Source organism: Vanessa tameamea, chromosome 19 (assembly GCF_037043105.1).
Source record: "Vanessa tameamea isolate UH-Manoa-2023 chromosome 19, ilVanTame1 primary haplotype, whole genome shotgun sequence".
In the NCBI taxonomy this organism is placed as follows: Eukaryota; Metazoa; Arthropoda; class Insecta; order Lepidoptera; family Nymphalidae; genus Vanessa; species Vanessa tameamea.
The window spans coordinates 6,971,692-6,995,907 of NC_087327.1; the positions used below are offsets into that span (position 1 = coordinate 6,971,692).

General features: G+C 30.1%; 3 protein-coding genes across 3 annotated transcripts in view; 2 read left to right on the forward strand and 1 right to left on the reverse strand.

The window, feature by feature from the left end:
• Positions 1-24,216, forward strand: part of LOC113399485 (salivary glue protein Sgs-3) — a 271,041-nt gene that overhangs the window by 43,166 nt on the left and 203,659 nt on the right. The gene's annotated exons all lie outside the window — the stretch shown is intronic.
• On the reverse strand, positions 171-22,990 carry LOC113399314 (carboxylic ester hydrolase-like). The gene is made up of 11 exons (XM_026638412.2): positions 22,801-22,990; positions 17,580-17,878; positions 13,051-13,289; positions 11,959-12,153; positions 11,133-11,328; positions 9,523-9,657; positions 9,153-9,288; positions 7,852-8,085; positions 2,749-2,924; positions 1,730-2,013; positions 171-738 (listed from the first exon to the last, which is right to left on the reverse strand). Exons 2-11 carry the CDS (start codon positions 17,706-17,708, stop codon positions 525-527), a joined length of 1,938 nt encoding a protein of 645 aa, XP_026494197.2. The 5' UTR covers positions 17,709-17,878; positions 22,801-22,990; the 3' UTR covers positions 171-524.
• LOC113399391 (optic atrophy 3 protein homolog) overlaps positions 22,737-24,216 on the forward strand; it is an 88,159-nt gene continuing 86,679 nt past the window's right edge. The window contains exon 1 of the mRNA XM_064217946.1: positions 22,737-22,756. The gene's annotated coding sequence lies outside the window, so the exon portion shown is untranslated. The remainder of the gene's footprint in view (positions 22,757-24,216) is intronic.

Consider the following 24,216-nt stretch of genomic DNA (forward strand, 5'->3'; position numbering starts at 1 on the left):
TCATACAGGTTAAAATTAAAGTTTTATTAAATACTTAAATTTATTTTTTTAACAATTAATAGATACGTATTTACATATGTATATGCTAAATTAAGACTAACTAAGAAGATAAGAGAAATGAGAAACTATAATAATAAGGTTAGCATTAAATTCCTGTTTTATATACAATTTTTTTATAGTACAGTAGACTACAGCCAATTGATTTTTTGATACTTTCTAGTACATATTTGCCACATTTAAATTGTATTATTAAATTTTCGCAGAATTTGTCTCAATCATCTTTTTTTGTGATACAGTTTGCCCTTTTTAATCTTTATGAAGAAACATACAAAAGATTAGCCACACTTACACATTTCACTTGAAATGTAAGTGTGTGTTTTCTATAGAAAATACATATCAGAATAATTATAATTACAATAACAATTATCTATAAACAATAATTAAAACATTATGTAATAAAGAGTACATCACTCTCGACACTTCACACTTTTAAATAAATTGTTATCATAGTTTATGAATTTCACTTATTGAAGTTCACTGGTACTTTCAGTATTATTCGTACGTTTATTGGCATAGTTCTCATACAGCCAATCCCAGAAGCGTACTCTTTTGGCTTCAGGGTCAGTTTGAAGCGTAAAGTTTTCTGTAATGTCTAGGTAGTTGATATGGGATGTATCGTTGACTGGTAGCCATTTAAAGTCCACTACTGATTCGTAATCGATTGCAGGCGTTGGATTTCTGAAAGTAACAATACAATTATCTATTTAAATTTCTAGTTTTGATAAATATTTACTTTTAAAATCAATAAACATATCATGTTAATTAAAATAAGAGGAAAATACATAAAGTGGATCGTGTGGTGTTCAGTGAGGCAATTCAAACTCTTGATAATCACTGGATGGATAACTAAGAAAAGTTGTCATATCCTGGACATATTTAAGCTTCAAATTGTGGTATTTAAGGCTGTTTCGTCAGGCCAGCCCGAGCCGACATTTTTTAAGAACTAAACTGTGGTTTGGGCTTTGAATTATCAAAGTATTTTTTAAATCATGTTTATTCTTTTGTACGGTCCCCATTAATGATATGAGATTAGTTTGAAAACACCGATTAAATTGTAATTGCGACAAATTTCGACTACGTTGCATTTGGAATTGATTGTAGCGAACATTTTGATAAAAATGTACAATTCTTAAAATTAATTAATTCATTTATTATTACTTTTAATTACTACACTATTATAATCGTCACTGGGGCGGGAAAAATAATAGAATACAACAGAAAATAAAGAAAGACAGAGAGAAAAGGAAAAACAGAAAGACATCACAGACACAAATAAATAAACATCAATTACTAAGTGCCCGAACTATCTTTGAGTGTTACATTGCCTACGTATTTTGGTAATAAACATATTTTTCTGAACACTACACAATTTCTTTTTATTCTCTTTCAGTGAAAAAATATTCAAATCTATAAAAGTGGGCCGATCGATTACTCTCATTAAAATAAAATTGATATCACAAAAAAAGAATCACGTAGTTTACAAATTGTCTTCTTGTAGCTGTTATTTTCTTTATTTAATCTTTGATCTTATCCAATTCGGTTTGAACTTAAAATATCACAAAACGACGCATAAAAACAAAATGGAGTGCGTTGTAGATAAGATTTTAGTAATAAGTTTGTACAAAAATTGCAAGGCTAATGCTGGCTATTTACAAATATTTTTACTCACCCACTTTTGGCAAAATTAGTCCACATTTGTACCATTTTTTTGGAAACTTTGAGTTCAGGCGAATCGTCGTCTAGCCTGTAGTTAAACCGCGAGAAATAAAACAGGTAGCCCATTTCATCACCATGACAAACGCCAGGGTGATTGATTCCCAGCATCCTCTTGAATAGACCCAAGGCACCATCAAACGCAAATCGATAGAAGTATGTTGGACTTGTTCGATTCGTCTTTGCTTGTAGTTTTAACGTTTCCAGTGCTGGACGTAGGAACATTACATCTGTGAACAACTGTTTAAGGAGCCGTGAGAAATTACGAACATTTAAGACAATCCGATTAACAGATACCATTGTTTCTTTATTAACTTATTGTGTTGCTCGAGTATTGTTATAGTTACGAAACGAATAATACTCGGTTCGTGCTATAGTATTTATTTTTTAAATTATTTTTATTACGTATAACACGTTTTTAATACGTAATAAAAGTAATACGTTTTATTTATAGTATAAATTAAACAACTAAATATAAATGTTATCAAAACGGAATTTCTGTAAAAAATCTGCCAATAGGTATATTTTATCAACTCAAGATAAAAATATTGAAAATATATTATTTGTGTCATGGCCATCTTCAGAACCCGATACGATATCCGTTTTTGAGCTGATGTCATTGTTTGTTATGGTTTTAACGTTCATGTTTTAATATTTCATAATTTTTTAGCATTATAATGTCTTTTGAGATAATCATAAACATAAATATTCATAATTACAAGGTTACTTCTAAAAATACAGACACAAATAAGACGCAACAATTTGATTTCCATAAGTATGGTATTAGATAGGTAGATATTGAATCCAACTATACATCATTTACATTTTAAAGTAGAAATGCTATTTAGACCTATTCAAATAGAGTCGAAGCTATAATAGAACGCACCATTGCTTTCGTGTACTGTCATTTATTTATAATTTTAATAATCTTCCTGTCTTGAATAATTTAATTAGTTTTTATAAAAAGTAACTTACATCGATGAGGCTGTCGATATTGCGCACGTCGACGGGTCGCTGTTGAAAGTAGAACGCTCGTATGTGGTCCATAACCTTTATCGAACGTTCCTCGTCTGAGGATGTCAGCTCTGGCGGTACGACTCGCTTAAATTCATGGTCCAATTCGCTCAATAATTTCGGATATCGTTGAAGTCCTGTTTTACAAACAAGCTATGTTACTTATATTTAATATATCTATACTTTGGCATGCTACGCAATGTGGGGGGTCGCGGGATCGTTCGTACGTTGATGGTAATACGTTCATGCAAGTGTCAACAACTTAATTAAATCTACTTAAAGTAAATCTAAGGTTTTTTATCTTTATTCCTACTTCGATTAGAATAGGCTATAGGAACGCAAAGGATACTAGCAAAGAAAAGTTAATTATGATTTAAATATTCATCAGTTCATCACTTTGGCGGACACACTTCTTAAATACACTGCTTAATAAAAGCCTCACTTAGTTAAAGGCAATGTTTTGGAAAAAAACAATACCACGACGTAGTGGGGTTAAGGTGTTTGATGGTTTAGATCTTTGATGCTATACGACTTGTCCTTGTTATATTGGTTTTCATACATTAAGGTAGTTTATACAGCAAATATTTTAACGAAATCAAATATAAAGTGACTAGAATCGAGTAGAAGCCAAATATTGTTTTAATGTTCTTATTTAGCCTCAAAAACTGGATTCGTTTTTTAATGTAGATGCAAGGTTAAAGCCATGAGTGATTTATATTTATAAATATTGAATGCTTTAGTACCTAACTGTTATTTAAAATTAATTAATTTAACAAAATAGATTTGTTAATCAAATAAATCGCTATATAAACTTTGATTTAAATACATAGATTAAGTTGATTTATAATATCTAATATCCTTAAAACGAAATATAATATTATTGTTCAACGTTACCTTCTTATTAAAGATACCTTAAAAGAAAGAATTAGAATAAATCGCTCATATACAATCTTATGAGTTTACCTTCCCTCACGATTTGAAATACTTTAAATAGGACGTTAATATTTGCATGATATGATCTCTACCCTATTTCAAGTAAACATGGCGAAGAGACTAAGTTTTTGTATGGCATGGCCATTATACGATGGTCAAATTTAAATAACATAGGAACTACGAATAAAATAAAGCATTACAAGACCAGAGACCTGCTATAATTGCACGATAACAATCGTATATTTTCGTTTGTTCGTTATGTAAAGCAGCTGCAATACATTTCAGCGTGACGATTTTTTAACACTGCAGTCAGCTCTTATGCAATTTATGTAACGCGTTTTACGTAATTACTTTATGCCGAATATGTGCAGAGATAAGGAAAGTTGATCTTTGAATTATTTTGACAATAACTTTTGACACATATTTTTTATATTTAGATTTTTCTTATAGACTTTACATTATCTACTTGACTTTTATCGACTCTGAATACCCAACTTTTATTTTTCTATGCTATCGGATTTAAGTTCGAGGATAGTATGATAAGGTTTATAGGAGTGAATATGATTTTAAATTATACTTATACTGATATTTAATTATGTTAATATTACAATTACAATTAAGATATTACAGGCATCATAGACCAGGTAAACGTTTTAATTGTTAGCAAATTATAATGGTCAATAAATGATTTATAATTTATGGAAATAATGAATCTTTTGCTTGTGTTTCAATTAATCTGACATCGAATTATTATGAAGAAAACTTAACAATACACCATAATATTTACGGTTAATAAGAGAGATGCAATATCTGATTTATACACACAATAGTTTTATTTTGTATAATATAAATATGTCAATAGGCTGATAAGACCATTCATTACCGGAGCCATAAATATAAACATGTTTTTCTTACATAGGTAACCATCTTATATTATCTAGATAAGAGAATAAAAAAGTTAAATAATTCTTGATAAGTTATTTGCGTGCTGTAAAAAGCTGTGCAATTTATACGATGTACGTCATGTCTATGACTCAGACGTTCAGTTTTTAATAATTTTATGTCGAAATATACCTTATATGTTTCTAAATCACACACGTCTTCGTATTTATCGTATTTTACGCACACGTCTTAAGCTTCGTCATTACATGTAATTTCTAACATATTGTCATACTTAGCTTGTGTTACCTAGGTATTATTATGAACTTTTATGAATAATAAAATATACACATGTTAATACGTTATATATGTATGGTAGTTTTACATTAAGTTATGTCATTGCATAATATAGATATTATATGCTCTCTTTGATAAAATTTGTGACTCAAAGACGAGTTAATTTTTCAAACAAAATTCGGTATTTTCGCTTCAATATGGGCATCGACTAATATTCTTGGCACTTTCACGAGGCCACTATTGGGCAATTAATTATATCTTTATTTTTTTAAATATTTAAGTACATTAGTATAAGATAGTATATAAACTCATATTTATTAAGTTTAACATTATTATCATTTCAATTCAAATATATATTAAATATATTTAGACTTACATTACACTTATTGGTAGTCTAATTATAATCTACCACCGGTTCAAGAACGGTATTTCCTTACCGTGATCTAAGAAGAAATTTAGCGTTTTTTTGTTATCTACGTCATATTTTTTTACATATGTGAAAGAAATAAAAAATATCAATATTTTTATTTACAGGGCCAATCTGCAAATAAACTTTATATAAGTTTATTTGCAGATCTCTCCTTAATGCATTATAATAATTAACTAATTATCATTTAATTAATAAGATAAGGAACAGGAAGATAGAGAGGAAGATTCGTTGGAGTGATGGTTCCAACATGCTGCTCTCGTGTGGCTTAGAAGATACATGTATACCAGAGTTTCGTCTAACACAAATAAAGTATATAAAAACCTAGTGGCGCTTACCCGGATTTAAACCAAAGACTTTCAGTTAAGATATACGCGGTCTAATAGCCACTGGTCAACCGAGTACTATAATTTTTTTCATTATCATAAAATAAAGAGCGATTAAAATGCAATTTAAATTAATATTTCTTGTTTTGTTACTTCTGTGCATCCAAAGTTTTATAATAAGTAGACAAAGTTGAAAAAGTTTACAAACGCAACAATAAACAAAGTAAAAAACTATTACAACATTTTTCTCGCAACGTCTATTTAAATTACTATCTAGTTTACCTACTAACAAGTCACGGATGAGGTCGTGTCTCCATGCCGTCTATTATAGCGTTTCACTGTCTCGTTATCTAACAGCGACAGGAAATAGCATGTGACAATACGTGACCATAACATAAGCTGTGTGTCAAATATACGTACGGTAGTTATTTGCTGAATTACGCAATGCAATGTAGGCTGTGAGAAAACACGCTCTACCGATTGTCCTTAGATTTTGGCGGTAAGATTTGTGAAATTTTAGTATCTCATCTCTAATAGGTCGACGGATGTTTTACTTGTATATTGTGATAGTTGATCGCATTTTCTATAGATATCTTTATGATTTAGGATGTTGTGCGATTGTGATATTGATATTTCTGATATATAATTGTTAGAAATATGCCCAATTAGTTAATAAACTTAATGTTTATCTATTATATTATGATAAGTTGATATATCTTAAACAGTACGCCAGTGGATTTTTTAAGGAGGAACTGTGACAGTACAATAAAACGACTGATTTGTAGAGAGCAGTATTGTGAAATGCAATGGATGAATGAATGAAAATGAGTATTTATTTAGATAAATGTTTCGGGTATATATACAAAAGTTTCGGTAGCAAAAACGACCCCTTCCAGAGTCTCTAGTCTGTTTCAAATACGCAATTTTTTGTGCATAAATGTGGTATGCGCTTGGAGTAGCCTGTGGAGTTATTTACGACGTAATGATAGCGTGCAGATGTTGTATGCGCTTGGAGTGGCTATATAGAGGCTAGCGTTGTAACGACAAACTGATTCAATGAGAGTGAAGTATATGTATGTGCCCTTATCGTTTTAATATGAAGATTTATATTAGATAGATTATAAGAAGTATTAATACATAATTGAGACTGAAGACTTAGTGAATAAATAATATAATCATAGCCAAAGAACTGGAGAATGTTTGAAACTTATTCTATCTAGTACACTGCTCTGATGCAGCTTAGATAATCATTTTGCGGAAATATGTCCGAGGCACGATGTTTTCTTACACAGAACACAGAATTAATTATAACAAAAAAATGAACGTCAAAAAACTTAAAGAAATTGTTTTCAACCCTTTATCCCTAACATTGCCCCCTAATAGTAGCCTGTGTCTATATTCTCTTCTCTCAAATATCTAAATTTATACGCTAAGGTAAAGGAAAAGTATGTCATACAATCTTCCGTTCACTTGCGAAATGTTTTGAAGGATTTCCGCCACTATAACCGGAATAGGCGCGCCGAGTCCTAGGTAATTGGAAAAATTGCTCAGATACCCCGGATTTTGATTAATAATTACGATTGTTCAAGATAAACCCAATGTACAATTTATGTTTATTGTTTGCAGTTACTCACGAGGCAGAATGTGTACATATACAATATCTCATTACGACCTGTAATGGTAGAGCATGTATTCTACATTTACAATTGACTTAATTTAACGATTTCGTTGACCCCTTTTATAACACTTATCATAAACATTATTTTGAAAGAGTTAAGTCTTTACGAAAACAACTAAGAAACCTTTAAAAACTTGATTTGACTCAGATGGATCAACTCGTGATGATCAATCAATCTTAACATTATAGGTATATTAATTAATTTGCAAGAGTTAATTTTGATTAAGTATAAAAGCGTAGTTTTCTAATGAACTTATTACTAGTTTCCTATGATTATAAATCAAATTTACTTACAAAAATTTTTCGTATAGCGTATATGGAAGGATCAAATCACTGCTTTTTCATAGTTAAAATAACATTTAAATTTTACTTTTTATTTTTTCAAATAAAATAAATGGAATTTAAAGGACTCATAAAATATCGGATTAAATATATTCCATGATTTATGTTTTTCAAGATATTGTATAAATATTTACTTGAATGGTAGTTTACTTTGGATCCCTAATATAATAAAAACTACTTACGCCGAAACAGTATGATTCCTTCCTGGGCGTTGTATCCAGTAAGCAAAGGCACATCAGCTCCCGGTTGAAGTTCCTTAGGTGACTTTGTCAGGAAAGCTTCGGGAATATCCGGTTCTACAACGGGCAGGAAAGGTAGAGAAACGGTATTTTGCAGATCTGCCGATTTCCCCGGTGCACCCGTTAGCCTTACACCAGCTTTCACCAATAATTCACTTGGTGTTGCACGAAGATAACCTAAAATGTAATGGTCATTAACAAATTTTATTTCTTTTATTATTCTATACATTGAAATTATTGTAATGGGTAATCTACACTGGGCTAAATTGTAGCGTACTTAAAAAAAAATACAATTTTGAGAATTACATATACGTATTACTTAAAATGTTTTTCATACAGATGTGAAAGCGTTCTTAGCAAGGACTTACTCTATGGTGTCCCAAAGAGATAAATAATCAACCTTGTACCTTGCCATTTATGTAAGATTTATGCCGATGTTCTGAGGCGAAATCGGAGGCGGGTATTTAAACGACGTGTTAATCAAAATTCTTTGAAAGACATGAAAGAATAATTATTGCAATTTTTAATAGTGTTACTTGCTATTTTAATTATATAAAACTTGAATTTCCCATGTATAAAAAAACTTATGTCTTAACTTCAAAGACGATTTAGATGAGCAAATACGAATTTACTTTTAATACTTCTTGATTGAAATTCCTTGTATTTTTTCTCAATAATATAATAGTGGTCTTATGAAGGCTACATTCACGATATCCAAATATTTGTATAATTCATGTTAAAAAATTGACTACGCGACAATGACCGTCTAACGGCGTTCATTAATTTAACATTGACATAATTATCACCGTAAATAATATCTAAGGTCGACTATTGCATTGCATATATATTACATATTAAAAAAACAACTTTATCGATGATATGTAAAGTATGAGATTATTATTTGTAAAAGTTAAAGTAACAGTTTGTATACGTTCCATTGCTGTGCTATGCCTACTCTCAATTAGAGGAGTAAGTTTGGAGTTTATTCCACTACCTTGCTCGGACCGGATTGAATGCGGTTTACTCGCTATGTAATTTCATGAAAATTTAGTGGTACCCCCTTTCTTCAGATAATATTAGCACGTTATAATCAACGGACAATTATATCATTGTTACAAGTATAGTGCTTTCAGCTTTTTATAGTAGCTATATGAAGATAATTTAATCACTAAAATATATGCTTAGTAATAAAAACAAGTTATAACTAATTTTAAAACCAAACTATGTTGAAATAGATTCCTCACCAAGTAATTCAGCAGTACTGTTCGTGTCAATGCCGAGCTCTCTGCCTAGCTCAAAAGCGCGGTCCCGGGGATCCTTTGCAAGAGCCCACGGTGACAGAGCTAAGCCGCTTTGAGCTATAGCTCCGTGAAATAAACCCTGAAAGAACCAATTAAATAAAGAGTTTAACGATAACAACCTTTATTGGAATACTTTTTCAAAAGATGTATATTGCATTTTTATTTATTATTCTTTTGAACGTATAATACTATTTTTAAAAAGTCAAAAGCTTTTTTAAAGTTTATGGTTTAGGTTATTTTATCACTAATATTAATTATAATTTGATTTAAAAATTATACAAAATATGTAAGTTATTCATGTCACAAATCTCACTTTGGAAGCTGATGAAAGCATGTGTAAATGCACAGAAGCACCGCCAGCCGACTCCCCGAAGATCGTGACTCGTTGAGGGTCACCGCCAAAGTACTCGATATTTTCTTGGACCCACTTCAGAGCCATTACTTGATCCTTTACATCAATATATATTTTATTTTTAATCAAATATTAAAACAACGGATAAACATTTCTGATGAATGATACAAAATCATTGATAGTTTATATATTTATGAATTCATTTAAAACATTGTATCACCTTAACATTTAGAATCATCAGTTGTTACCTTATGTTCTTTTCAATGCTATTAGAAAAGAATATTAGGCAACATTAAGATATAGCACTTGACCATTTAAAGCGTGTCCGATTGTTGCCTAAGCCGTAATCAACTCGTAAGAATGGAAGGTTCACCATTGTGTTCGTGTAAGCGTAAAGGTAACATATGTCTTTCTAAATCCCAGTTATTGCAAAACGACAATTTTGTGATAGTGAAATCCAACAGCCCAAGCCATTTTTAAAATACTCAATTATATCAAGGGCCATTTTACGTAATTCGGACTTGAAAAAGCATGTTTCCGTTTTTATTATACAGTGGAATCCGTTTATAATGATATCGAAGGGAATTGACAAACACGTCATAATAACCGAACGTCACACAAAGCGTTTTGTAAATAAATATATATATATATATATATACCTATATATTTTGCACGTAATAAGTACATACGAAACATGTATGTATGTACTATATTTTAATGTAAGTAATCTGTAATTTTGTCTGCTTTTGTTTTTTCATTTGTAATAACAGTCTCTAATACTATTGTGTATAGAAGACATAGCCATGGTCAAATTATCATTTTCAATATTGTTATGAACAAATCTGCAGACGACCTTTTAGTGACAATTACTTACTCAGATTAAAAACAATGAGCCAGGTGCCGAACGTCACCGGGAACATTACCGAAGGTGTAAAGAATCATGTCGGTCACTATAACCGGACACAATTTATTGAAAATGTGTCATAATAAGCGAACTGTAACTATAAGGAAAGTCATTATATCCGACTTTTTTAGAAAGAATTTTATATGAGAACCAAACTTCACAGTGTAATTATCATTATAAACGGTTGGTTAATATAGGCACAGTCATAATAAACGGATTCTACTGTATTTGATTGTAGTCTTCCTTTACATGTGTGTATGCACTACTTCGAATTGGTCTAATTTTAAATTGAATGTATTTAAAATTATAGAATTTAATATATATTATCATAAAAAAATAACACAGTATGTTATTCTTCATTAAATTACTTTCTAAATAATGCGAGAACGTAAAAGAACACTAAAAATATAAATTTGTTTATAATATAGTATAAAGAATCTTATTAGCTTCACTAGGATGTATTATAATTTTCATTTACAAGGTTTTATGATAAAATCATTGGATTTTATCTGTATGAAATAAAATTTGCCGAATTTTGAAGGTAAATTATCAAACAATATGATATTTTAGCTCTACATCTACTTAATAATCCATCTTATGTAAAAAATGTAATATAGTGTTTGTTACATTTATTACTTCTTTAAAAAAATAAAACTTTTATGATTACCTTTAGTCCCATATTTCCAGATACTTCTTCATTCTCTAAGCTTAAAAAGCCGAGAGCGCCGAGCCTGTAGTTTAGCGTGACTAACACTACTCCAGCACCAACTAGGTGATCCGGACCGTAGAGAAATGCGTTGCCTGATCCGACGGCAAAAGCACCGCCATGGATCCATACCATGACTGCCAATTTCGGATTGTATCTATAAATATAATAAATTTTTAATAAAGTAGAAAAGATTTTTTGAAGAAATCGATTATTTCTTCATATGTTCGAATCGTGAAAAAAATGAATTGAAAATTTGAAGATTGAAATTGTGGACTTTACGTTACATAGAGAAGTTTTGTACTTATTTAAATTAAAAAAGAATTTTAGCAGCATATTGTCATAAATTGTAAGTTTCGCTTAGAGAGATAAAGATAATACTACGTTACTCTCTTACGGACGAAAAATAAAAAAGCAGCCGTGTCGTATTTTTATGGTTCTAATAAAACTTTTTTAATTTCAAATATATACTGTTTTTATATAATTTTTACTCAATATTATAAGAATATGCTGTATAATTTCTTAAAAGAATAACAAGATGGCCAGACATCTACTTTACTGTTATAATAGGAATCGGTTAATTAAAATTATATATGTATATATGTGAGTGCGTGTGTGTGTGTGTAACGTGTATATATGAATGACATCATTTAAATGGCCAAATGAGTAATATAGGTATTATGTAAAGTATCTGTAAACATTTATTTATATAAACACCAGACATACATCACTCATCACAAATATTGCTAATTATTAACAAAGCCAATAATAAAATATATGTATTTACCCCGATATTTTATCCGGCAACGCTGGTGTATATACGTTGAGGAAAAGGCAATCTTCGTCACCTTTGTACGTGTCGAAGAGCATGAATCGATGTGGACATACCGCACCTTCTTCGAGGGCATCTCGAACTCCTGACCAAGATTCTAGCGGTGCTGGTGGTCGGAAACGTAACGGACCTCGAGGAGGTTGAGCATATCTATGAAAATGAAGTATTATATCTTAATATTCAGGATATTCGTATAAATTACTTCTATTCTTCTAAGAAAAAAATTATAGTAACAAAACACGCAGTTACAGTAAATAAAAATATATAGTTTTGTAGAGTCAATATCAAAATAATATTATTTGACCTTCTTAAAGTATGTAAGATCTCTATCAATAAATATTTTATTGTATATGTTCGTTTATGACCTCGTTCGAAATGAGAACATTCTCTAAGCGTTGAAGGATGAGAACAAAATTATTTATTACTTTATTGTGTGCTGTCTCGGCTCGATTAATTAACTTATTAAAATAATGAGACTTAAACAAATTTAATAATTCAATAAAATATCGAGCTTTATATATTATCGTGTAGGTAGCGTAGCACGACTTGTTAAAAAACCTCTAATACGTTTAACATGATGGTTTAGCGAACACAATTGAATTTAAAAAAAAATATTTTTTTTATAGTGTGTGTTTATCGAATAGCTATATAATGTATAAAAGACCCTATATAATATATATTTTATGTAGACCCTTATCAAGCATCTTGACCGAAAGTGTTCTCTGCGACTGCATTGTCTTTATGAGCTTTTGCTCATAAAAAATGCAATTATAAATGTACTCTATTTCCTATGACCGCTCTAAAAGTACAATAAAAAAAGTTTACCTCTTTATTATAATAATATGAAATAGTATATTAAGATAAGTTTAAGTTAGTTTCTGATTATTATTCGAATTAAAATTACGTAACGAGTCGTGTCTTCATATTTAGTAAAAGTGTTTTCAGCATATGTATTTGAAAGTCTTAAGTTTTAAAATAATGACATCGACCCATCTTTTTATAAAAGAGGGTATAAATAAGCAACTAATTAGGTAATATTATATTTACCTAATTCCCTTAAAGCTATAATATGGCGTCTGGGCACTGGTCCTCGCTATGACCCTCCTTCCACGTAAAGTGCCCAGCTGCGTTGTAATAATAGGTCCTCCTCCGACTCGCATACGGTCCACAAGTGCATGGACCAGTCGCGCCGCTCGTGCGGGTACGGCCTGCAGACGACGTAATGCGTACTTCAAGCCTACTGACTCGCTCACCGTACTTGATAATCTTCGCCATGCTCCTGTCACCTACGTATAGAGAGGAATGATCATAAGTCGAATTTCTTGTTTTAATTACAAATATTATATACGTTTCCTATCCATGATAAAACCTGATAACAATTATTATATACAACATAAATCGAATTGTCTTTTCAAATGAGAAATTAATATAAACTTAAGAAAAGTGAACTGAAAAAAATTCAAATTATTGCATGGCAAAAATTTTAAAATGTCTTTTTGTAAGACATTGAACACTCTTGTTTCTATAATTGCTTGTTAAATATAATAACAAAATACAAGATTTTAAAGTATTAACTTCAGAGCACCATTAATAAATATAACGATTTCATAACAAAATTTTAATGTATTGCTCTGACAAGAAAATTACCCTTTTTGACTCAATATCTTAACATGCACTTGTCAATATCGATGTCGACTATCATGTTATATTAATTTTTCTATATAATTAAATTAATGGATCAGTTCATTTTTGTATACGACGGAATGATTTCAATCATGCAATTATAATGTAAGAGATTATACAAAAAAATAATAATTACATAACCTCTTGTAATTGTTATTGTTTTATTTTCGTAACCATGACTTAATATTGCATGTTTTTACGTATATTTAATAAACTGTAATGTTTATTTGAATATTAGTCGACTAACCATTTCGTCATAAACAACGACTTATTTAGATGAAACAAGTTTGTAGGGGTTTGAAGATAATTAACAAGTATCGCTCTACTCTGCAATTTTGACAATTACTCGTAAAGTCGCTATATTAGTTTAATGTCACAATATATTGCACTGCAACACACTGGTGAGCGGTAGTCCTCGACCAAAATATTGCAACTTTATCATCAACAGGTGACAGAAATCCTGGTAATTATTAACGATAACTACTTATATACATAGCTGTCCAATGTTAGACACATTTTTACCGTTGGTTCGCATAATGCATGAAATATATCATAGCATACATAATATTTAGGCGAGTATTACTTAAAGAAGTTACCAATTAACATACAGTAAGTACTCAATATCCACTCATTATCTTAAACATATCTTATATTTAAAAACGAATTCATGTTTTCGTTCGTATTCTATGCGTTCATGCATCGTTCATCAGAATATGTTGAAACTTTGAACAAGGTTTTTGGAATTCGTATACGGTTTCTCGCATAGAACAATCAATGTATCAGGTCGCGAGACAGTCTGAACGGATAATTGTTAGGAGAGGTAAATAATGCAACGCATTCTGGGCATTACATGGTATTGCATAATTATTTATTACTTTAAAATTTGCCGAATAGTAGCTATTCTGTAAGAATTCACGTCGAATCTCACTTTTTCTTTATCATTTAAATGTTATTATTATTATACATAGTCAATGTCTCACATCATGACATTTCACAACCATGCTCTGCGGTGAGTTTCGGCTTATTCTTATTATAATTAATTCGGCTTTAATATTTTGTGGCATTTATATATTTTTAGTTTCTTTATTCATAGGCATTTGCATAGACCAAGTAATGCAAAAATTACTTAAGAACACGAAGATTGGTTAGAAGTTTTGAAATGTTTGTGCAATGATGCTGTTATGGCCTTTGGTCAGCCAACAAAAATAACGAATCTCAATAGCCACAACTTTAATATAGTTTGTGTTTATTTTTGTTGCTTTAAATTCGATTCGCATTTCACTAAAATGTTTAAAAAATTTAGGTATTTTATCTTTATAGTTAGATATATGTGATGCCTATATTATAGTAGTAAAAATCCATTTACGCTACATGGGTAGATAAAATTGCAATCAATAACATTGTAAATACATAATACAAGAAAATAAAATAATATTAACTTCGGAATACAATACAATATATACTACAATAAATTAAATCTTATATATTTATAAAACTTAACGTAATCAGCATAACTTAAATGCTAAAGCTACGTTTTAAAAATATAGCTGTTTCTCTCGATAAATGTATCTATTTAAATGTATGTACTTATCCTTTTTCCTACACAAACAGTGTCAAGCTGAAAAAAAATACAATGGTTTGGTCATAGGTCGTTCTTGAATTCACACACTAACGTGTGAACGTGATTGCATTTTATGTGGAAAACTATAGTTAATTTCACTTTGGGTTAGTATTTATAAAAAAAATGTTTTAGTATATCCACGTCCAAGTAAAGACCACTATGCATATCCTAGTAGAATCATTGAAATGGGAGAATGAAATTGGGTTTTTTTGTTAGTTATCTGTAAAAAATTGATATAAATCATATCAAAAACGGCCTATCGTCCAATCGATCACATGCATGTAACGATTGCTGATGTTGATAATAATTAACAAGGATATATGACGTTATTATAAGTTATATAAGAATGGAAATATTAACTGCATTGGCTTCAATAACTCCCAAGGTTTTTTCTAAAGTACTGCGTAAAGCGAAGAGCTATTAGATCAATAGACAATACGATTAACCCCAAAACAGTACTTTCTTATTTCCCGCATTAAGTAAGGAATTGCATTATAGAATATTGAATAAGCATATTATTGCCAATGATAGATTAACCCTGAGAGTAGTCATATCTTATCCTCCTTCAGATATATGTATTACTCAAGAATGGAGTACATGATAAATGTTTAGTCATAGGTTCTTTATTACTATTAACAGTCGTTAATTTGACACGGAAATAACTTATTAAGAAAATAATGAATTAAACATATTATTAAATAATTTTAAACTATCCTATTCCGGCTTCTCACAAATAGAATAAACGTCTTCATATTATTTTATGTCGTAGTACATATAACTCTATTGGTATAAGCGACGCAAGCCCAGTCGGCGTGATTTTTTCCGACATCTTCAACAATCATTATCATATTTCATCAATTTATCTTAAATGAAATGAAACCTTCCTCATTAATCACTCCGTCTGAAAGAGAAAACCGTATAAAAATCCAATCAGTAGTTTTTAAGTTTACCGCGTTCAGAAAGACAAAAGCGGGGCGGGGGACTTTTTTTATAATATGGAGTGAAAACTACTTTGTTTAAATTTTATTCCAATATGCTTTCTAAGACTAGATGTGTAACTAAAGCCTTATTGTTTAGCTATTCTATGCCTCAGTTTATACCGTGACTGACCACTTGTTTTTGATGTCACTGTTGATAACTAGTAGAAACTTCGTGTCATTTAATGAAATAGTATGAAGTCTTATGTTGGCTTAACGTAGAAAATAAACAAACAGTAACAAAATTAAATGAATTTAAAAACACAACACATAAATGTAGCAATTTTTAAGCAGCACATTTTAATTTCATCAGCAACACAATCCAACTACCACGTCTTAAGGCTTACTTAATTTGAAACGTTTTGTACTTGAAGTTACCAAACGAACGTACGAGGCATACAAAGGTTAAAATATGTTTTATAAGTGCAAACGCTTAGGAATCTATGTGTAAAGAATCATATACACATGTGCCATCGAACGAAGCGAAAGCATAACCTCTGGTTTCTGTAGCGGTGATCAAACTCAGATTTACTAACTGAACGCTCGTTTACTAATTAATCGTCTATTTCGGTATAGGATGCGATCCCTCAATGACCATTCAGATAATAATCTAATTAGTTAATTTGAGTTTGTTCAGCGTTTTAGAAACCGGAGGTGTTATGTATGTAAAGTGTAATGTACAGATGAATATAATAAAACTTCACACAAACTTTAGGCTTAGCCTTAAGTCGTTTATATAAGTGTGTACAATTTCTGATAAGATTACAAAGAAGTTAAGCCAAACGTATATAACAGAACAGTTATATATTACAAAATATGAATGGAATCTTACTTGTAAATTGATATTATTTAAACAAATATATGAATTATATAGTGTTTGTGTAAATAAATATTTCTAAATCGTAGAATATTGTGATCTTCTTCTGATTAATCGTTTTATCTTTAAATACGTGATCCTCGAATAACATTCGAGCCGTTTAAAGTTATATAAGAACGAAGCGTAACGTGATTCGCGTAAACGTGATATGGGCCGCTGTCACACGTTGTTGCTTAATAGCATAGAATATCGAAATCCGTCAGCTAGTATTTTATATTCGCTAATCTTGTAATTTAATGTAAACCTTACCTTAGACAAACTAAAATAATGCTGATTAAAATTATTCAAAAATTATAAATTCTAGTTTATCTATTACGTGTTTTTTCAAATTTTGTCTTGGCTACAAGTTGATATGATTTTATTTAATGGTTTTAAATAAGTTTTAAGACATTTTTAATTTTATTGTATAAAAAATTACCTTCATAGAATTCAAACTGCTGGCGGCATTTGCAACGACATCGCCGAGAGCGGCGGGCGGTAACGCGTCGCATCTTAACAGAAGTCCTGACGCGCACAATAACACAATACACAGCCACTGAATACGCATCTCCACTTGCGTCTTTTATATTTATTCCTTTATTATTGTCACTTTTATTAATTACATTGAATATAACGGTAGTAATAAAAATTACATAATTTTAAAAGTATCTTCCTCGGCTATAATTTTTTGTCCAATGCTGCATATGAGTATTCGTTTCTTGATTAAATTTTTGAAATCTGAAACAAAAAGAATATTTTTTATTGCATAACAAAATTGGTTTAGTGGTTAAAGATACTTAAACAAACCACAAAGCGTTGCATGGTGTCACAACACTGGACCTATGTCGAAGATGTTATATGTTCGCTGAGTAAAGGTAAAATATATTTATTTATGGGATTTCTTGATAAATTACTTATAATATGCTTGATTTTTTTGTAGTATACGCAATATAATTTATTTATTTAAAGTTGTTAGGCAAACTGGCACATATACCACCCCATGTTAAGTGGTCATCATCGTTAATCTTTCATATCGTCAATGCGTAACATCCTTCAAACGGAAACACAACAATACTATTGGTTGATAGAAAACCTATATATGACGAGTGGGTGGCACTACCAATCCATACTGACTAGCACCACCACCAAGTAACAATGTGATAAACGTTATTAAAATTACTCAGTCATAATTGCATCATAAATACTAATTTACGACAAAAAAGTTTATCAATTAATTTTTTTTTTCTAAACAAAAATGCCCATTAAGCCGATCGTTATATTGCTATATGAAGGCTAGCTGTCGTTCATCAAAGAATATATAATTGAAATTACTGATAGATGTACTTTATATAATGTTATTGTTTATTATTTTATGATTTTAATATTCGTCTTATTTATAATAGAATATTTGATCTATCTCAGTCAGCAAGTATTAACAATATTAATAAACTAAAACTACATAAGAAATTATACTCAAATAAATGATAAAATTCGCAAGATTTTGTCGCTTTAATAAAGGAATGCAAGGAGTAATTATATACCAGATTTTTGTTGGTCACTACGGTAAGTAGTGATGAACATCTACATATATAATTGACATGGTACGAAATATCAATATTCGTTACACTGTCAACGCGCCCCCTACCATGAAAACTAAGATGTTCCTTGAACATAGCAGTACAGTAACTGATGACTATCACCAGTAAATAGACTTATTGTAATGAATTGACATTCTCATTTTTTTTCTACGTAATATTATATTTATATTGAGCAACAATTCCTTAAACGTTTCATTCATTTCAAGTATTAACGACAAAACTAACAATATGTTAGCACAGGCTTACATGACGCGCAAATACTCAAGTAACAAGTTGCACTCTCTAGATCGCGGACACTTTCACTCACTATTCTAAGTCAAGTTATAACAATTTAGATAAATAAGTAAACGAAGAGACTTACAATGTGTTATATTATATTAAAGGCACACATTAATAACAATTGACAAATATTTAATAAAATGTGAATAATACTTCATTTGACCTTCATAATCTATTTTGACGTTGTTGTAGTTGTATTGTAGTACTAATCTTTGCTATTGTACCGCAAGTAATAGTATAAATAAACTATTTAGCCTCAAAGCAATAAATTCTATTAATGTTTGTTTTATTTGATTTGTCAATTGACTCGGACGGTGGTAAGGAAAAGTCATCAACGCTCACTGGCACATCTATTAACGCCTATGCTGAAACGTATATCTATTATATTTGTTACATTATTATATGTTAGAAGATATTATGTAGTCATTAATTTCACATCAAAAACACACAACAAAATTTTCACATCATCCCATATTTTAAAATATCTACAAAAAATGGTATGCAGTTTGTACACCAAACACCAATACATTTCGAACACAAGTCCTTAGATACAAATAATAAAACAAGTTTTTCAATTTAGTTATGTATTAAAAATGTCCAATTATAAACTCGAACTTAATACGTAATGCAAAGTCAACGGCCCTAGTCCGTTGCATAAGAAAGATAGGCCATACTTTCGATTATCTAACAAAATAGAACCCTATGGGTACTGTTCCCGGTAGACCTAAGTATAAGTTTCATAGTTCCGCGTTCACTTTGTACCGCTCCGATGGTAATAAATGCTTCCGCAGTGAAAGAGATTGGCCATTAAATTTATGAAGAATCTAGACTAGTAAAGTAGTTTCTTATGTTTGGTGCATCAAATACAGTAACAAATAGTTAATATTATTCTTAATAAATCAATTTGTTTTGTTTATAAATGTTTGTTGAGTAAACTCATTATGAATTGTTTTTAAGTACAACTTGTTCGAAAATAATATATCGTTCAAGGTTAACTTGCAAAAGACTTACTCAATTAAAAGTTTAATTGAACAATGATTTTTTTCTAGACAACTATATTTAATGAGATAACAGTCTATAATAATAAAACTCAAAAACATATGTATACATATTTATTTTTGATTAAACTTTAATCATTTAAAAAAAAATTATGGTATGGGTTGGAGGACGAGCATATGGGCTACCTGATGGTAAGTGGTCACCGCCAAATGTAGGCGACATTTGGCGTACTCGACTATGACTAATACAGAATCCATTGTGAAAATGTTATTATGTAAACAACGGATTTAGTTACTCCTTATGGTAAAATAATAAAAATAAATTAAACACAAAGTAACAATTGAACGATTCATTTTAATTTTGTGTAAATTTGAATTTCAATTTAAGAAAATTGGACCTTCAGAAATATCACTAGTCCTACGGACAAAGTCTCTGTGGCAACTCAATAATTATTTTGCTGTTAAAAAAATATCGTATCCATGAATTGTCTTGCAATTAATCATTGCTAGAGCTTTCTTTGTTTGTTCAGTTTTCCGACTGGATTCCACCCACACATCAATTATATATTACCGCCAAAAACCGATACTCTGTGTGTCTGTGTTCCGCCTTGAAAAGTGACCAGTGTTACGTTGAGGAATACATGATAATATTTAGGATGTTATATTCCGCGTGTATTCGTGAATGAATGAGATATACATTTTGTAGTGGCTTAAAAAAATTGATGCAGATTGTGATTAGGATTGTTCCTCTCAGCTATTAGGAGGACATTTGGTATTTATTATATATGTTATGACGGTTTGTAGAAAAGAAAAATAATAATTGTTTTTTAAACTAAGTAAAATTAGAATATTTAACGCATTTAATGTTGTCGTTTGTTTACTAACAACGTAATGATTGTATTGTTTCGTATTCCTTCTTTTGTGTTGTTGTTTTGGTAAGTGTGATTATGGTTATGGAAACAATACATCAATTTGCTTGTTAGTTTGCATTAGGACGTAATTTTTATTAGAAAGGAATATGTATATTAGGCAAAATCACTCAGAAAACTTATCTTTTCAAGTTTAAGAAATGAAACAACTTTAAAACAATATTAAAACAAAATTATTATTAATAGCGGCGGCCGGCGAACCCACAATCAGATAAGTGCAAACAAACATTGCAAAAGCTGATATTTTTATCGCCACTTGTGAAACTGGTGATTTTGTGAAATTGGGATTGGGATTTTTCCTTGAAAAAATAAATAGTAAGATTTTTTCGTAAATTCCTTAACCATTTACCCCGGGAAAGATAATTTGCATTCGCGAAATTAGAAATTATTTTATTACACGTGTTCGTTTCAGTTTATGATTGTTTTTGATGTGAAACATCAATTGTCGCGCGGCGCGCCGTGACTTGTAGGCAAACTACATGACGCTCTCTTATGCCCATTTTCCGACGCCGCTCTTTGCTCCCTTAAGTATAATATAATTATAGTGTATTCATTGCTAATTGCTATTTAATATTCTAGTATTATTATTTTAGCAACTCGGTGATTTTATTTATTTTCTCCTAGTTATTTATTAATCTTCTTTAATTACAAATTATACATATAACCATAAATTCCGATGAGTCATCGATATTGTAGGCGTCCTTACATACAGAAGTGTGAACTCCTTTTTATAGAATATTCAATAATATTTTGAATACACAAAATATTTTTATAAATATACCTACTTTGTTCTATTTACAATAATTAATAGCTTAGTAAAAGCACATTGTTGAGCAGATCCTTTTAAATCAAATCTTTTAATGACTTGAAACAATAGTTTTTTTGAGTAATATTCCCCAATATATTTCTATTTCTAAGGTAAAAGGTAAAATGACATTAATCCATGCAATTCATTAATTAACCTATTATAATTAAAGCTTAGTCTACCACGCAGTACAAGTCTAGGTTGGAGGTTAATGGACATATTTCTCTTGATATTACCCTTTTCCACTGAGCACAATACTAAATATTAACTTTTTTAAATCTAATATCATTTGTTTAAAATATCTTAAGAAAATTTCAAGATCTAAGATATACACTCTAAGAGCTGACAATAAATATATGCAACTCACTATAATATGTGCCACGACCCAAAACATTACAAATCAAATAGATATTTTTCAGTAATGGATGAAAAATATATGATTCTTATAAGTATTATAAAAATTATAACATAAAAGTTTCAATTTAAATTGGTCTTTTATATTATGATAGGTTATAATTTTAGGAGGCGTTCAGGCTATAAAGTATGTGATCCAGTAAAACTTTACTAAAAAGAAGCGTAAAATCAAAGCTAATTGATGATTTTTTGTGTTCCTTCGGTCAAAAAATTAATCTTTATTGACTTAAAACATTAATTATTATTAAAAAACGAAACAGTATTTTTATTTAAATAATTTTGCCTGGTAATGTACAAACTTTATTTAGGTACAAATACGTTTCTGTAATTATATGCACTAGGTTCCTTTAAAAACCCATAATATTCCTAATAAATGAATGTTTAAACATCTTGTTTCGTTAATAACTTTTGTCAAAATACAAAAAAAAAATGTTTTATTATTTTTGTAGAAATTTGTGTGAATAATATTTCGAAATAAAATGTAAACCATTTTAATATTATTAAGTAACGCGGGAAGCCTCTGAGTTTATTGATAACAAACCACATTGGAAATTCATTAAATATACACTAAGGAAAGTAAAGAATTTAGGTTGGTTACTAATTACATAATTTTATTAGTAAATAAACGGTCACCCACATCGTATTATTCCTTTTCGACTTAGCACCACCTCCACTTATTAATCTGCTCTCTTAAACGTGTCTCTTTCAAACAATTGATTAATAATCCTTAATTTTAACTCTTGAGATCGATATTTTACGAAACATACGTTTTCGATTAATGCCACAAACGCGCCCGTCTTGCAACTAGTTCTATACTGGCCCAAGCGACGGTCGCAGCCAAGACTGTTACTTAATCACCACCCACCACAGAGCCACCGTATTATTCAACACATTGAATAGTAAGATTCAAAAATGTATCCATACGTTAAATGTACCATGATTGTATTTAGATAAAGAGCCGAATAAAACAGATACATTAAAATTTCTTCCTACAACTAATACTATAAATACTGATATTATGAACGCGAAAGTTTTTAAGGTTGGATGGATGAATAGTTGTTACACTTTCACGTGGAAGCTACCGAGGGAATTTAGATTAAATTTGGAAAAGAGATAACATATACCTAACGTAACACATATGCTACCTAATAACTGTCTCCCTCCCCGCACTCGCCGGCACAACTTTATCAAAATGAAATACTACATCTTTTTCTTATGTCTTGACATCCGGGAACATTTTATTGCCACCAATGACACAAACACCTAAACATACATTTTAGAAATAAGGATATTTTTATTGATCTATAATCTAGGCTTTCTCCGGAACTATATGACCTAGTTAAAATTGCCAAGCATTTAAATCGTTGAATCTGTAGTCTCTACATATTTTTCTTATGTCTTGACACCCGGGAACATTTTATTGCCACCAATGACACAAACACCTAAACATACATTTTAGAAATAAGGATATTTTTATTGATCTATAATTTAGGCTTTCTCCGGAACTATATGACCTAGTTAAAATTGCCAAGCATTTAAATCGTTGAATCTGTAGTAACCGTATTACGAAAAACAAAAGCATAAAAGAAAAAGTCACGTGAATGCAGAGATATCAAGGAACAAATGCAAATAGTCTAACACCTTTATAGACGCCGTTCGAACATCTGAAGACAATAAATAGGTTATGAGGGCTTGATGGATAGACTTAAAATCTTTTATACTACTATAGATCTTACATATTCGAAACATAGCAAGTATGTATGTCTTATAAATTTACTTTTTTTTTTTCAAAATTTTGTTTCTTTAGAATCTCCGGACACTCTATATTCTTAAGAAATTCAATATTTCTCCATTTTGATTGAATAAATTTAAACCAGAATTGGATATAACTATTTAAGAAATGTATGTAAAATTGATGAATGAAAGATTATAAAATAAAATTACCAAGACGTGTGATCCAGCATTGAAATTGCTCTTTTATTTTTTAAGGCACAAAACTAATTTTAACCATCTACAAATTGGTAGCTGACTGTACAACAAGACTCAAGACTCA

Bases quoted from the DNA above. Each gene is read 5' to 3' on its own strand.
- LOC113399314 (XM_026638412.2), bottom strand. From the start codon at position 17,708: ATGCGTATTCAGTGGCTGTGTATTGTGTTATTGTGCGCGTCAGGACTT. The intron at 12,154-13,050 runs GTAAATATAATA...TCATTTTCATAG, and splicing joins TATAGCTTTAAGGGAATTAG to ATATGCTCAACCTCCTCGAG. The intron at 9,658-11,132 runs GTAATCATAAAA...ATTGATGTAAAG, and splicing joins CTGGAAATATGGGACTAAAG to GATCAAGTAATGGCTCTGAA.